This window comes from Haliaeetus albicilla, chromosome 3 (assembly GCF_947461875.1).
Source record: "Haliaeetus albicilla chromosome 3, bHalAlb1.1, whole genome shotgun sequence".
NCBI classification, from domain to species: domain Eukaryota; kingdom Metazoa; phylum Chordata; class Aves; order Accipitriformes; family Accipitridae; genus Haliaeetus; species Haliaeetus albicilla.
The window spans coordinates 24,805,321-24,821,990 of record NC_091485.1 but is presented as its reverse complement, the minus strand read 5'-3'; the positions used below and the strand labels follow the sequence as shown (position 1 = coordinate 24,821,990).

Sequence of the window (16,670 nt, the reverse complement as noted above, 5' to 3'; positions counted from 1 at the left end):
TGCTCCTACTAGGAGTAGCTTTTTGATAAAAAAAGGAATGTTTTCACAGCAGTCAGCTTCAATGTTGGTACATGACTGATTCATCAAGAGCGCTTGTATTCAGGTTTCCCTTTTAAATTCCAGTTTGTTCCTCAGACCCTGCTGAGTTTTAACTAGGTAACTGTCCTCTCTCCTCTAAGAAGAACAAATAAAAGCAACACAAGGGCCAACACGTGTTTCTACTCACTTAAAGTAAATGAAATACTAAGGGGAGAAGGACAATGTTCTGTAAAAGTACACAGTGCTATGACTACTTTGATCTCCCAACAACAGTGGTTATTACAATTTGACAAAAAGTATGCCTTTAAATTAAAAGAGAATGTTAAAAAAAAATAACCAATGTGCTACCTACAAGAAGCACGTTTGCATGCAGAACTAACAAGGAAAATAAGCTCAAAGAGTAGGACCAGTAAAGAACATGGGTCCCATGGGTAATGCCTAAATTCTATTAAGTTCCTAGGCATGCTGTACCCACATGGAGGAGGGAAACCTAACACAAAATCCTACATCCACATACATCTACTAGGAAAGAAATGCTAAGCTACTGGCCAGCATCTGAAATGCCATCACTCCGGGGCTGAGCTCCAGAGGCAAGCATCCCTGTCAATTTGGTATGCAGGGACCAGTATCTCTCTGGTTATGCTCTCTGTATCTTTTTTTTTTTTTTTTTCCTAAGAGCTGATCACATTTCACTCTTACAAATGACAACAGAATGATGCTTGGGACTCCCCAGCTAATATGCTGGGCTCTGCTGGGAACCAGTCGGGGTGAGCTGACCAGAACCACCAGAGAGAACAGAAGCAGCACTTGACATTAGCTTTGCTCCATTTCCATTGTGCACAAGGGAACAGATGCCCCTCAGTTCCTCTGCATTTCTACCTCCTTTTCAAAATATCAGAGAGAGGAAAACAGGTGACACCTGCTATGCCACACACCTCAACCTGCTTCCCTCTGACCAGTTAAGTGTAGTACCTCAGCTGCTCACCTCCATCCTTCTGCCTCACTCTTCCCCTTTCCCTCCCCTATGCTAAGGGAGAAGCAGGGAAGCTGTTATGTTTCTCCAGCTAGCACTCTCCCTCTATGTGTCAGAAGGGAAAAGCGCAGAGGAAAAAAAAAAAGACCTGGTCCTTGAGCAAACACTTAAGCCTGTGGCTGCGGGTGAAGTCCTGCAGTGAGTTCTGCTCCCCACTCTCAACAACCTCCTAACAGTCTCCCACAGCTGCCAACCGCCTGTATAAGATCCACCAGTTATCCAGGATTCTTGATCAGAGCCCAGCTTTTACACTCCAGGCTGTTGTATCAAAAATAGATACAACCATCCCTTTTCCATCTACTGTCTGTTCCCACCCTGTCCTGAAAAGGCGTCTGCCAGAGATGCGCATCATGGGGGTTTCCAGCCCTGCACTGACTGCCAGCCTCCTGCAGGGCCTGGAGGGTCAACGGCAGTCTTGTTGCTGCATCAGGATCGGGCTGAAGGAGGAGCATGATGTACTGCTATGAAGGCACCTGCACTGCTAGGCATTTGCACAAATAAGAGTCCAAGTACCTACTGCACAAGATAATAGCTGTTGGATGAATCACAATTCTGGACTTTAGCAGTTATCTGCCCAGACCTGCTTATGGTGCCCAAATCAGTTATTCAAATTCAGTCCTAAATTCCTTAGCAAGGTGTGAGAATTTGAGTCTCTGTTTGCAATGTACTGCTTAGCTTAAGTGAGTGCTCCTGTGGTTTAAACCCAACATGACTGCATAGCTCTAAGCAAAGTCTTGTGTGTTGGGGGAAAGTTGGCACAAATAGAGACATCTACAGCATCTCCACAGAAAACTTAAAAACTGAGAAGTTTATTGGATTGAACAGATCAAAATAAATAACAAAAATGGGGGCTCATTAAGTTTAGTTCTTTATGTTCATTTATACTCATTCCAGCTGTGGATAATGTGTTTTAGAATAAACAGTATTGTAGATGACTATGGGTAAGATAGCATTCCAGCTTGATTCTACCCATCAGCAAACTCTAGGAGACTTTCCAAGGCTACTTTTCAGTGGTAAGAGCTACTCACACCTAATGAAATGACAATTCAGTGGTTGCAAGAATAAGAACGCATAAGGTTCTTTTCATAATACTTTATGCTAAAATAGGGATGTATTTTATCTAAATAGTAGGATCATACACATTTTTATGTTTGGAAGTTTACTCAAAAATAGTATGAAAATATTCTTAAAATACTACAGCTTGAAACAACGCATGACAGAAAAAATCTGCAGGTGTAGCATGCAGAATGGGTATCACAATGTTCTGGTGGACAACAGGGAGAGTACAGATTACCAGAAATTACATGATTGTTGTCATTAAAAATAGTAAAACATTAGTTACATTACAGGAAATACTAAAAATACAGTAAACTTTGCAGTTTACAGGTTCTGTAAGAAGAATGGTTTTAGTGCTGTATTAATTACTATTGAAACTCAAACAGTACTAGCTCCTTAATCTACAGTGGCACTGTATATACATGTCAGGATTTGTGGTTTGAGTTGTACTGGTCATTGAGACAGGTAACATTCAATGAAGTTGAGAAAACATCAGCTATCACAATAACAAATGTATAAAATTCCCTGAAAAATTGCACAGAAGCCAACAGTGGCTGCTAATACCAGACAAAGCAAGAGAGAGGAAATGTTTGCCCTACAGTGTGGCATTGACTGCCAGCTGAGAGTCTACGTTGGACTTGCTCTCACAAGAATCCCAAGTCTGTCTGTCTGTCTGTCATGGGAGTTAGTTTTAAGTCCAGACAGAATTATTCTAGCCCATTCCTACCAAGGACTTCTGAACTGCTCTAGAAAATGTCTCCCTTTTCACAGCAATAATGCATCACGAACTCAGCATCTTGTATGAAAATACATTAAAATAGAGGATAAAAATTCCCCTCCTTTCCCCCTCAATATGAAGGCTACTGTGCTTTTGTCCCCCTACTGCCTTCCCCCTGCTCAAATAAGAAGATGCAATCAAGGAGAAATTTATTTTGAACCAATTCTGCAAAACAGTTCAACAATGCCATACTTTATAAAAATACTTAGTTACATAATTAAACTTATTACTATTTATACAAAAAGTGTGAATGTGAATTTTAAACTCTGTTAGGGTAAGAACCACATCAAGGTCTTCAGGTGAAACAAATACATTTTCATAAACATACAAACTCTTTTGGAGAAGTCTTATAATACACAACCATTTACAATGAACATGTTCATTAAGTTAGTGTTTTATTCCTTTACTATACAAGTGTTATTACAATGAACTGTTCCATTCAGTAATTAAAAATCCAAACAATGCCAGTGTCATTTTTGGCATTTTTTGTTGTAACTGTATTAATACATAAACTCATATGATTGTGTTATTAATTTTAAAATATTTAGAAAAATTAAAATTCCATTGTATTTGGGTTTTTTTATTATTTTTGTGTGTGTGTGTTTTTATTTTTGTTTTTCTTACATAAAGCCCTTTTAAAATCTGATAACCACATATGAGCAATGATGAAGGAAAATGAAAAATGATGGCACTGTTCTTACAAAGATCTGTTTGGAAGTGGTATTCAATGTAGTGTAAACCCACAAAGAATGTTAAGTTTAGTACCAGAACTATGTTACCAGTTTTTCTGAAATTCATTTGTTGGATAGCTTTACAATGATAATATGAATTCCAACCTGGTAGCTAAGTAAGAGTTTAGTGTTTCAAAATTAAAGTACATAAGTTGATCAGAAATTCAAGAACCTCATGCAAATTGTTGAGTAAAAGACATGATGTTATTGCTTGATATGTCAGTAGCCAAAGAGAATAAATCTAGATGTAGTGTCAGCTGGGCTGCATGCCAGCAAATTTCAATGTCACTATTTGGACAATATTAAATATATTTTATCCCTTTAGTTTTTAAACTTTCACATTTTCTTTTGTTTATTTTTCATTAAATAATTCCGTAGGAAGGTCAGAAGTGGGAAGAGCAACTCATGTAAGTGTGTCTTAATAGTCAAGAAAAGCAAAAGTGCAATCAAATCCCTGAACTAGTGACAGCTAGCATTTGCGGCACCCACCCTTGTTAACACATATAAGCCACATACAACAGTACCAAACCCGACTCTGAAAAAGGACTAAAAAGTGGCCATTTACCAGCTTCAGTCTTGCTTTCCTGGTGAGCTTTGTTCAGGTAGTCTTTCCATACAAAAGTTCGCTGTTGGATTGGAGCTTAAAAGATTAAAGGCTTCCCCCCTTGATTGTATTACATAGCTTCAAGTTCAAATATCATCATACTTTATCAACACAATTTTATAAAATATTACCTCATTTCCTAGTTACCTTCATTATTCTTAATTAGCTATGCAGAAAGAGAAAAAGAAAAGTCTCTCATGCTACTTTCCAGTTATATTAATAAAAGTATTAACACAGTGCATTATGCTCTCTAATTTCACTATTGAGGTCTACCATTTAGATCAAGTTTGTCATTCACTGTTCCAATTTCTCTTTTAACCTGCCTACCCTAATTAAGTCCATGCAAGAGGAAGCTTAAAGATCAAGACTATATATCAAATACAGTTGTACCTTCTTTTTTTTTTTTTTTTTTCTTTTGAGCGGTGGGGCACGCACACATGTAATTTTTAACACAGGGAGTTTTACAGAACTGGAATAGAATTGCTTGGTCCCACAAAGTTCTTCTGCTTTAAAAATGTCTTAACCCAAGATCACTAATTCCAGACAATTCCCTCTTTAGTAGAATGATTATCAAAGATTGGGAAAATAAAGGATTTGAAACATTGGTTTTTCTGCTGTTGTTCACACCAACACTCATTTTTCTACCCTGTATTTTCGGTAAGCTTCCTTTGGACCCTGAAAATAAGTTGGGAAAGAGGAAAAAAAACCCAACATCATTGGTAAGTTAGATTATAACACTTTAAAAGTGGTTTTGTGCAACTGCATTACGAAATTCCAGTTTGCCATTAAGAGCATGCAAACTAACGAAGATTTTCTTTCCTTTGATTCCTTATAGACATCAGGAATTCTTTGCAAGTCTTTTACATTTGGCAGATTTGTGCATGTTATATAGACTATTGGCTTATAAATTGTCTCCAGGCTGGTATTGTGGTTCTGTAGCAGTAAAGTAGTCCTCCAAGAAAGACTGTATATATTCAAATGTTGGTCTCTCATCAGGGTCCTTCTTCCAACAGAGTTTCATTAACTCATGGAGAGACTCTGGGCAGCCTTGTGGGCAAGGCATCCTATATCCACGTTCCACTTGTTCCAGAACTTCCCGATTCACCATCCCTAAAAGGAAAGCATTTTAGCTCTGAATGACATTATACAAAGAACAGTTTCCCATAGTTTTTCAAGTGTCTCTCCAGCTGCAATGCACGTGAATCTACCATAACAGAACCTTTAACGAACGCACTTTATAATGAATTAATTTTTTACATTTTGCATTAAATACATTTTCTGAAAATTATTTCATTACACTGGTAATTCCTCAATATCTGGTCCTTCTTCCATTTGTACGCTTTCTCATTCATATCCTTTCCCACTGCCTTGGGCCTGTTCTTTCAAAAAGGAGACTCAAGCACAAATACCTTCTGCCTGCCTTAGGTTCCATTCAAGGACCACTTAATTTGAAATCAGGCCAACAAAAAGGCATTTTATGCCTAACAGAACCGCCTTACAAATTCCAGTCACGGCAAAATATTTGCCAAAATATGTTACATATGCTTAGTTTCAAAAACTGGTCTAGCAGGTTCATGCTACCGATGCTCACTGTAGCCTGGGAAAATGTCAAAAGTAGAAATTTCAGGAACAGACAGATAGGAAAACATAAGGATACCACCTAATCTGAAATGAACTATCAGTCACATTTACAAATGCTATTATCTTAAAACACTTTAAAAATATATAATAATCTGTAAATAAAACAAAGTAGCTTTGTGAACAAAAGAACCAGTGAAGCATGACTAAATTTTTGTCTCTGCTTGTCAACTGTGGGCTCTGAATGAAGGCAAAAAGTACAGAAGGTAGCTTCAGAAGCACAGAATACAACAAAGAAAAGAAAAATCTATTATATTTTCCTCTTACCTGGATATGGCACTCTCCCCTTTGTTACCAGCTCTGTCAGTAAAATTCCAAATGACCACACATCTGACTTGATTGTAAACCGACCATATAATGCTGCTTCTGGAGCAGTCCATTTAATTGGAAATTTAGCTCCTACAAACATTGGGAAGACAGATACTCAATTTTTCCTTCCTTATGCATCATTTGCTTACACTTCAAAATATTTTAGAAAGAATACTGTACTCAAAAAATTTTTACATTTTGCTTTGTTGACAAAATGCGAGGTGGTTTAGTCTTTTAGTATTTCAAACTCGAAACTTGAAAGCAGTTTCAAACTAGGCGAGCGACTACCAGCTACAATTTTTGGAAGCAGCTAAGACATCTGGGATTCTTAATTAAATATATTTCAAAAAGTGGGATGATCTTCAGCATCTGATGAGCAACCTCTCTGGAATTGCAGCTCTCTTCAAACTGTAGCAAGTTTTACCCCCCAAAAATAACTAAAAACATTTTTGAAAACATAAGCAAACTGCCAGACAATTTTGGACATTAAAAAGTTTACTAAAATTGCACTTAGGCGAGGGGACCAGTTAAACATAGCTATGAAAGCACATTTATATGCATAATCTTTATTCATGCAGACAGAATACACAGACACACTCTGCTAAATATAATAGTTCTAAGTAATTTGAAAGTAACTGGTCTTATTTATTCAGTAAATAAATCGGTCTTACCTTGTCTTGCAGTGTACTCATTGTCCTCTATTAACCTTGCTAAACCAAAGTCTGCTATTTTACACACAAGATTGTCTCCTACAAGAATGTTAGCTGCCCGGAGATCCCTGTGGATGTAGTTCATTCTTTCAATGTAAGCCATGCCATCAGCAATCTTAAAAATAAAGTTTTATTAAAGATTATTTTTCATGACTATATAAGCTTCTCCCAAGCATTAAGCTGTACCCCTTTATCTTAACTCCATTCTCATTGTGTAAGTATAGGAAGTATAGCATAGCAAGAGCTTGTGACAGCACCGATGAGAGTGTGCCTGGCTATACTGTATCTGCTAATTGGGAACTATACTGTTTCTTTTTGAGAAATTACAAACCTACAACAGAAGATGTAAGACAGAACAGCATAAAATAGCCAGAGCGCTCAAGGTCTAGTTTAGTTTAGTTGATATCTCATATACTTTTAAATCTGTTTCCTAAGCAATAAATACAGTTTTCTCGGTTTATACAATGTACCTGAGCAGCCATGTCCACAAGCTGTGGGAGTTTTAAGTATTTCCCTTCTCCTTCTTTAAGGAAGTCTAGCAAGCTGCCTGTAAAAGATGACACATTTGGGGAAAAAAAGAAGGAAAAAACCCAAAACATTAATTTCACCTGAAAACATGAATGAATTTTTTTTCCCTAGACATTACAACTTAGACATTCATCTCTCAAAATCTATGTTTGAAAAACCTGTCATTTAACAGAATACATGACTCGATGACTATACCTGTAGTTGACTCTGCCCTGATAACTAGTTAGTGCAAGTTTTATTCAAGTATTTTGGAATCCATTTCAATAATTCAGCTAACTAAACACTAATAAAACAGACTGCTGCTTGATGATTATATGGCAATACATAAGGATTTTTCCCAATATTCCTGGTATCAACACACTTCCTAGTTGGACTTTTTTCCACAGTGAGATTTATAATTAGAGAACAAAAAACTTCCTATCCATTACTTAAATTTTTCTGCCAGCTCAATTATATACTAAAGAAATGATTCTGAAATCGTTGCTTTTATTTTGTTGCATTGTCTTCCTTACAGGGGAAAACCAAACTTGCATTCTTCCATTCTTTACTATATATTATCTTCTCCCATTTACATAATGCAATCATTTCCAGAACATTACAACATAAGTAGTATTTGAAATCAGTTCCAAGGACCTGTGCTCCTGTTAAGACATTAACCTTTACATGCATGGTAAAACTTTGTCTCTGACATAAGAACTTTCCTTACAGGTGTTATTAAGCCATAAGGGTATAGGAACATGATCTCTTTATTAAGAAACTTGTGAAGACTGATAACTAATCAGTCTCATCACAGTCAAAATTACAATGACAAAATTGCAAGTGTGACGATGGTGGGGGAAAAACACACTGAACTGCAGATCTTGCAGTGGATTCATGGCTGTAGCTGTGAATTAGATACCTCTGATGTGGTTTTAGTCACTTGCTGTATTTTTGCATTGAAAGTGAAAGTGTGGCAGGCCAGACCCACACTGCTGCTGATGTTTGCTGGGTGTGTTTGCACAGACTTTCTCCATCTTGGTTCATGAGCTCAAAGGACTGAAGAAGAGCAAAGATTTCATGTTGACCTCTAGTAACCTGTCCACATTGGAAAAAAATTTTGGGTACTGTGCAGTTCATACCCACCTCTTTCCCTTGTAAAAGGAGAAAGAAAAAGAAAAGGAAAAAAAAAAGTTCTACTAACTTTCAAGTATGAACCAAAGAGGTTTTATGTTTTTGGTAAAATGTGAGAAGTTTTTGAAATGAAAACGGAGGCTTCCAATGGCATTTTGAATCCATAACTTAGATAAACATGCAACTACTTTTCCAATTCTTTACTTCTGCTTTTCCAAGGTAACATCCCAGTTCCGGTTTTAATCTTTACTTTTTCTTAGGCAGAATACTATAGAGCTTTTTTTTTTTTTTTCCTGACTGTCTGGCCAAAACCTGATTTCTGAACAATGAAAACTGATTTTACATGGCAGCTTTAAGATCTGACAGAGAGACTGTCTAGTGTTATTTAGGAACAACACCACAGAAGGAACTTTTTATATTTTCTACTCCTTTCTACCTTTTTAAACTTTTACAATGCCTAAAAACCCCATCCAAGCAGGAAAAAAACCCCCACCCACATATTTGTGGCAGAGTACTGAACACAAACAGCCACTCTCTTGGACTTTAACACTGTTTCTATTTCTTATCAGGATAGCAAAATTTCTCTGTGAGGTGAACAGAAGTCTGCATTTTATAAAACTGGAATAATTGACTTGAAAATCTGCTGCTTCTTAACACTAATATGCTTATGATGTTTGTTTCTACGTTCAGCCTAAATCTCTAAATGTCTGTTTCAGCAGCAGGGGGAGGGGGAAACGATATAGAGCAAGGGAAGAAGGATGAAAGACCGAAAACAAGGAGGTAAGGGAGGGAGTCTAGAAAAAAACCCTCAAGCTTTTTAAAATTTACTATTACACTTCTGGAAAAGAAAAACTAAAAAAAACCCCAAAACCCCAACAAACCCAAACCCAACTGATTCTGTTGCTGTGAGCACGATCTGTCTACAGGCAGGTGTATTCTCATAACAATATTCCCAGCTATACCATCCAATTTAAATGAAACAGGCAACACACACTAAAAAAATGAGGGGGAAAAAACCCCAATCTTGTACTTGGAAGATTAGCAAGGGTGACAAAGATGTGCAAAAAAATCATGCCTCCACCCACGATCTAAATCAGAACTGCTTCAAGTAGGTCAAGCGTTGCTCATTTTAATTTTATCAAAATTACCACTTCCACTCCAGTCAGCTTAAACCTAACATTAATTAAACATTTAGTTTGTTGCTGGGATCTTAAATAATCTTTTAAATGTAGTATCTTCAAACTGTTCTGTCACACACCTTTTGTCATGAATTCAGTGACAATGTAGATTGGTTCCTCAGAAACGACGGCATAGAGCGGAACAAGTTTGTCATGTCGTAATTTCTTCATGATCTGAGCCTCCTGCAGGAAAGCTTCTGGCATCATTGTACCAGGTTTTAGTGTCTTGATCGCTACTTTTGTGGTTCCATTCCATGTTCCTAGAGAAAGAAGTTAGATTTTATTCTCCTCTATAATACTGAAGAGATTTTCTGTTGAAACTTTTTGCTTCCATTTTGTTAGCTAACAGTATAATTATAAATTACAGCTATATTGAATATTATTTTTACCTTTATGTGACTGATTGTAATTGGTACTTTTTCTGTTCAATTCTTTATCAGATTATCTTTTTAGATCCCAATACTGATTTACTGAAAATACTATTAAAACATTCACATGAAAAACTGAAAGGTGTCACATTAAGCTCTTACCCATCCATACTTCACCAAAACATCCTTGGCCCAACTTAACTTCCAGCCTCAAGGATTCTCTAGGAATTTCCCAGGCATCTTTTGCTAGTCCCTGTGTTTGTGGTTTCACAGTGGGACACACGGTTGTTAGCTTATGACACAGCCCATCAGCATGTTCTGGAAAATGGAAAAAATAAGCTTTGTCATTAAGCACGGGTTAAGGCTATAACAAAAGTAAGATCTTAATGTTGATAAAAAGAACTAGTCCATTTACTGTTTGTCAAAATAAAGAAGAAATTTAATAATTGTGAATTTTAAAAATAAGCTACATACGCAGGTTTTTTTCCTCATGATAGTCACAAGGTAGCATTGGGACACTAGAACTGGGGCTTACCTCTGTAGTGTTTCACCAACTTCTGCAGAGATTCAAATTGTGCTCTAGTTGTGATATAGTATCCACCATTGTCAAGTTTTCTGATTTTGTAGTGTTTCACATTATCACCTCTGACCTCATCCCAGTCACGTATGGAAAGGGAGTAAGCACCTAGGAAACAAGTCATACTTTGTTCTTCACCAAAAATTTAAAAACGTATTTAATGTATCTCCCCCACTGTCACTATACACATGTGCACATGCATATATAAAATGTGATAAATGTAAAAATGCTTATTATGTCCACCTTGGTGGGGTGGGGAGAGAGAAGAGATATACATACCTTTAGTGGTTTCGCTCTCTCTTACTAAGAAAATACCACGCTGGTTCCCAGGATTTAAAAGTAGCCTTTCTGCATCCTTCCTGCCCATTTTACCAAAATACCACCTAGAAAATGTTAAAGGAAATATGTGTAAGTAAAAGCTTCCTATGCTTTGGTAATCATACAAATACAGGATTTAGAAATCTCAAGCATTGACTGGACTACTAATATCCCAAAGCAGTTACAGAGCAACAAAAGTAATGACATCCATATAATCAAAATATTTAGATGACCTATTTCTATATGACTCTCATTTCTATTGTTTGCAAAATACATGTAAAGAGGCCTCTACCTGCAAATACTGTGTTTTTCTGATGGTTTAACAATGGACATCAATGGTACTTAACATTGAAAGTAACTTCTGGTTAAGGAGTTCACAGGTCAAGCTGAATCAGATGACATACTTTGGTAGCACACTCAAAACACTGCAGCAGTTGAAACTAACTTCTGTAAGAAGTTTTGGCTGTATGTTAGAAAACAATATTTAATGCAAAGTGGGTGTGCATAAATATCATTGGATCACAGGTTTATTCAGCTTGGAAGGGGCCCTTGGGAGGTCTCTGGTCCAGCCTCCTGCTGCAAGCAGGGCCAGCTGTGAGATCAGACCTGGTTGCTCATAGTGTTGCTCACTCCAGTCTTGAAATCCTTGAAGGATGGACCCTGCACAGCCAACCTGGGCAACCTCTGCCCCTGCCTGGCTGTCCTCAGGATAACAAGGTTCTTCTTACATCCAGGTGGAACGTCTCCTGGTTCAACTTCTATTGCCTCCCGTCCTTCTCTATCTCAGTAGAGGGAGCACTTTTTTCTACTGATCATTTAGAAACAACCCTGTGGTAGGTATCATTTACTTCTCTGAGTAACACTCCATCTTTGTTGCATCATTCTTTTACTGAAAAGTAAGCAAATGTTTTAAAACACCACCTGCATTTTTTCTTGCCTTAAGTTCTTTCACAAAAGGAATTTCTTCTTCTATGCTCCCACAGTGTGCTTATCCTGATGAACAGCCTACATACAGCTCTGTCCTGAGCCAGTGATAATTTTAAGGTCCATCTCCCAGTGAAACCCCAGACTTTGGAATAACACTAATTTCTAACTACATTTTATTTTGATTGTGTGCCTCAGAAGTCACAAAATGATGCAAAGTGTAAATCTCAAACGTTTTCATTTGGCACCATCATAGCATCAAGCAGATCTGGCTTCATGAGTGTTGGGAGAAGAAAAGTAGTGTTGGAAACTGCTGCAAAACAATGGTTTTGTGGGTGAAACACTTTGCGGGGGAAAAAATGTAGGCAAGGAGGGATCATTTTGTTGGCCTGTGAACAGAATGGCCTGTGCAATCACTTGGGAATTTGAAACTTATTCTTGCTTTTTATTGTATTTGCAGTTTGACTGTTTAAGTAGATGTGGAAAGTTAGAATCGGATATAAGAGTACATACACCTGAGACAATCTGGATGTAACCAATAATCTTATTGAAGCAAACTTGAACCCTAGTTAATTACTTCACATGAAAATGCCTCTTCCGCAGACTACTACAACAATTTACAAACTATATTGTAAAGTGCTATTTTATTTCATTACCTACAAAATAACAGTAGGGTTTACTTGTTCTTTTTATGAGCATTAAACATTTATATTATAGTATTATTCAAAAGGCACATGGATAACAGGGATCCCATCACAAGCAGTTTGTGATATAAATGCAGTCAGCTTAGAAAAGACCACTTAAAGAAAATCCTAGCAACCTAGGGCTGCGTATTGCTTTTGCACTTGTAACTCCAACTGCAATCACAACACAAAACCTATAAACACTATCAAAGCCCAGGGCTACCAAATGAACTCTAAAGCAAATTAACTCTATTCTGAATGCTGTGATGATATTTTAAAAAATTAGCACTAGTTCTTTAAAATAGTTTAAAAAAGCTTCTTCACTCATCACACCTCACTCTCACCTCCAGTCATCACATAAACCTATGACAAATCCCACCACCCTGTTTTGCCAGTCTTTAGGAGCAATACTTTCTTTGCAGAAACACTGCATTCTTAGTTTGCAAAGGGCTACTGTTTCCATTTTACCACCACTGCAGCTGTAATGACAATATGCTTTTATTGCATAGTTTAAAAAAAACAAACAAAAAACGCCCAACTTTTTTCCCCAAAAAAATCTGAAGTCAATGATTTTAAAAGCAGCTGAAACTCAAGGGCATAAAATAACAGTGCATCTTTGATGCAATCATTTTTTAATAGCAAAGAGCCAGGTGAAAGCAGCAGCAACATGCTAAAGTCTCAGCTTGAGATTCAGGAAACATCTTGGAAATTGGGCACTTTGCCCAGAAGAGCAGTAGCAAACACAGAAGTGTGCAGATCACATATCAGGGAATTGCTTATTGGCAGTACCATACCTGTATATTGAAGCAAGAGCTGCGGAGCTTTATATTTCTAGTACAACAAATACAACTAATCCCTTGGAATAAATATAACCTGAAACTGTACCCCAACTCACAGTTCCCACTGTTACTTTATGTGATTTTGTAAGCACTCTGTGATCTTTGTAAATAAATGTAGGAAGCGCTGGTACCCAAAGCAACACAATTTTCCCAATTCATAGTAGCTCTTAGTGTGCCTAACAATTTTGTCACCAAAAAGTTGTTATAGATTAATAGATTAGTAATAACTGTCCACACAAATGATTTTTTAGAATGTAAGATTAGGTGCTACCAAGGAAATAACTGATCTTGAATTAGGGTTTGGCAAGCAAAAATAAGGATAAAAACCTAGAATTGATGGTGTGTGAACTCTTTAACTAAAAACCATCCACTTTTGCTTTATATGAAACACAATGCATGTCCCACAATTCTTATATTCATTATTGCATTCTCCCAGCCTTTCTCCTTTAGCCCTACATATAGCAAGCAGGCATAAGACATTTGCATGACTGCCCACCTCACACTTACTACTAATTGTACCTTCAACATCATCCAAGTAGCATTGCTATCCTTCAATTTGCAGTATTATCCTACTTTACCCTTAAATGTTACATACACTGAATTAAAGGAATAGTGTCACTACAGGGCACAAAGTGTAGAATGCATAATAAGAACAGATTGACAGGATACAATGTCTTACTCTTCTGCTTGAATAGAGTCTGCAGGAGCTACATAATTGCTTGGGATGTAGCCTGTTTTTCCGGTAGCAATGGATCTTGCTTCCCACCAGTCTCCTTCCCTGCAATGAAACATCAGTTATCTCTTCCACATATAAATAATACATCATTCCCTAGCACCTATAACATCCTCACATATGAAAGACAGGTTAAATTTAGGTAATGTGTTATTTTAATTATGAAAGCATCTAAAATAGTTTGTGCTGCAACACGAATGCCTCTTAGTGGAAGTTTGAATAGTAAAGGTTTGGGTTTTGCAGAACACAAACCTACAACAAAACATTTTATGGCAGAGATGTGTAAATAAACTTCCCAGTTCTCTAGTCTTCATCTGCCTCTCCCAGATCATTCTGCCTGTGTGCTGACAGTGAGCAATAAAGGAAGCAGGAAGTCAGCTAATAAAATTAGAGAACCGGACGAATGAAAGCTGCTACATGTATGAATTAGAACTATTACCACAGCCAAAATCTGCACGTAAAGAAATCTGCAGGGTGAACAAATTACTTCCTTTTCACTAGACTTCCAGAAATCAGGCTGTAATACTGTTAATGCTGCTGCAATTGAACTAGAACATCAAACTACTAATAAACTATCTGAGCACGGATTTACTGTGGAGGCCAGCTAGGCACACTTCCAAGGTGAGATGTCCCTGCCTACAGGCAGTGCACTCACCTCCAGCATTTGTCAGTGCAGTGCTGCCGGCTGCACCCACCTCCCCGTGAGATATGGAAACCTGTCAGAGAGAATCTGCAATGTGCAGAGCCTTGGATGGGACAGTATGTGTCTTCACCTCTGCTGCCTTGCTGGAGCAGGGAGTGGAAGGATGCCACCCAACCAACTGAGCACGAGAGGCTTAGAGCTGTCCCAGTCACTACAGTTCTATATCTGCACCCAAACCATGAGCTCAGCCTGAAGGTTATTGTCTTACTAGTATCAATATTTTAACCCCATGCTTGTTGAACATTGCATGCATTCAAGAAAAAGAAAAAAAATAAAAGTCTACTCTTCACTGAAATAGGATACACAGATTTCAAGAAGAGTTGAGGATCTATTTATTCCCAACAACAACCAAGTGAAGTCTGTGAATGAGAACACTTACGTGTTATTTATTATCTGGAACCGTTCACCTTTCTTAAATGAAAGGTCATCTGTAGTTCTAGCTTCATAATCATATAAGGCCACAAATACAGTAACACCACCTTAGGAGAAAGAAAAAAAACCCCATATGATATAGCAGTAACATTGCAACACTTGATTTAAGGACTTGTCTGTGAAACAACTCATCAGTTTTGATTTGGAAGCAACTAAACACTCTGGGTTGCTTCTCATTTTGGAAGCTGGATCAACAATCAGCTCATTTCTTAAGACAGCGGAAAGCCTATAAACAGACACCCTAAAAATATGCTTCCACACCACAAAAGATAGCTAGATACATCACTGGAAGTACATTAGAGCACTTATATACAGAAACCTGCACAACGTATCAGCAGTAAAAAAAAAAAAATCTAGCTTCTTTATTAAGCTAGCTTCTTGTTAAGAGATGCAATTCTAGAAGATCCTACAACACCACAACAGTAAACAATCAGAAGTAGTTTCCTGTTGAACTTAGCTATAAATAACTGATGTGTTCCCAACTTTCTGAGGTTATACATCAAGATCTACTCAAGGAACTGGACCAGAAATAAAAGTATTCTGTTGGGGACAAAGACATTTCTCTGCTTTAGGACTAGTGATTTTCTTAATTCCATCAAGTCTCCCCACCAGTGAAGCAGACCCTTGCTGAGGATGATCCATCAGGGCATTATTCTAGAGAACAAGGACTGAGATACATCACAGGATGAGCAGCTGCACTCCACCAGCCCTAAGGAATTTGCCTCCCCATCCCAGTTCTGGTATAGGGCATGTTGTTGAACATGTCCCACAAACAGGATACTCGTGTGACAGATGGATGGTAGGGAGGCTCCTATACTTACAGTAGGAAAACTTCTTCTATACTTAAAAGAGCTAATGTATAAAACTGGGCTAAAAGAGAAAGAGGGAAAGGAGAACAGGCTATATGAAATGTGCAAGCTACGAGCAAAAATAAAAAACTATGCACCATAACTAGGAGAAAGTTAAAATAGAAAACTGCAGATGGGCAATTCAGAAGGACTTTTTAAGCCCTAGAAATGCCATTTCACAGTCTAATGGACATTCAGGAAGCCTAATGATAGTCCAAGCAATAACTTATTTTTAAATGTATACTATTACATCTCTAACATCATCATAACATAACATATGTACCAGGATATACATGGAAGACCACCAGCAGAAACATGTTGCGTCTAATTTTAGATCTTATACTCAACACAACAGTGATGAGAAAGGAAGAATATATAATGAAACGGGTATTGTCTACATCTAATATTCTTTTGCAATGTATACTTTCTGATGTAACAGCTCCTAATCACTTAAATATTTTCATTTGATTTAGGCTTCCTGTGATTACAGTCTCTCAGCAGGCCTCAGATGGAAATGAATTTACAGTTCCT

At 37.4% G+C, this 16,670-nt stretch overlaps 1 protein-coding gene across 2 annotated transcripts in view; it reads right to left on the bottom strand.

Moving 5' to 3' along the window:
- Positions 1 to 3,038: 3,038 nt before the first annotated feature.
- Positions 3,039 to 16,670, bottom strand: part of YES1 (YES proto-oncogene 1, Src family tyrosine kinase) — a 51,785-nt gene continuing 38,153 nt past the window's right edge. For both annotated transcript variants that reach the window (XM_069779119.1, XM_069779118.1), the window contains 10 exons: positions 15,239 to 15,338; positions 14,103 to 14,201; positions 10,939 to 11,042; positions 10,618 to 10,767; positions 10,245 to 10,400; positions 9,795 to 9,974; positions 7,369 to 7,445; positions 6,860 to 7,013; positions 6,147 to 6,278; positions 3,039 to 5,351 (listed from right to left, as the gene is read on the bottom strand). In XM_069779119.1, coding sequence (XP_069635220.1) covers positions 5,143 to 5,351; positions 6,147 to 6,278; positions 6,860 to 7,013; positions 7,369 to 7,445; positions 9,795 to 9,974; positions 10,245 to 10,400; positions 10,618 to 10,767; positions 10,939 to 11,042; positions 14,103 to 14,201; positions 15,239 to 15,338 — 1,361 coding nt within the window. In that variant the 3' untranslated portion in view covers positions 3,039 to 5,142. The remainder of the gene's footprint in view (positions 5,352 to 6,146; positions 6,279 to 6,859; positions 7,014 to 7,368; positions 7,446 to 9,794; positions 9,975 to 10,244; positions 10,401 to 10,617; positions 10,768 to 10,938; positions 11,043 to 14,102; positions 14,202 to 15,238; positions 15,339 to 16,670) is intronic.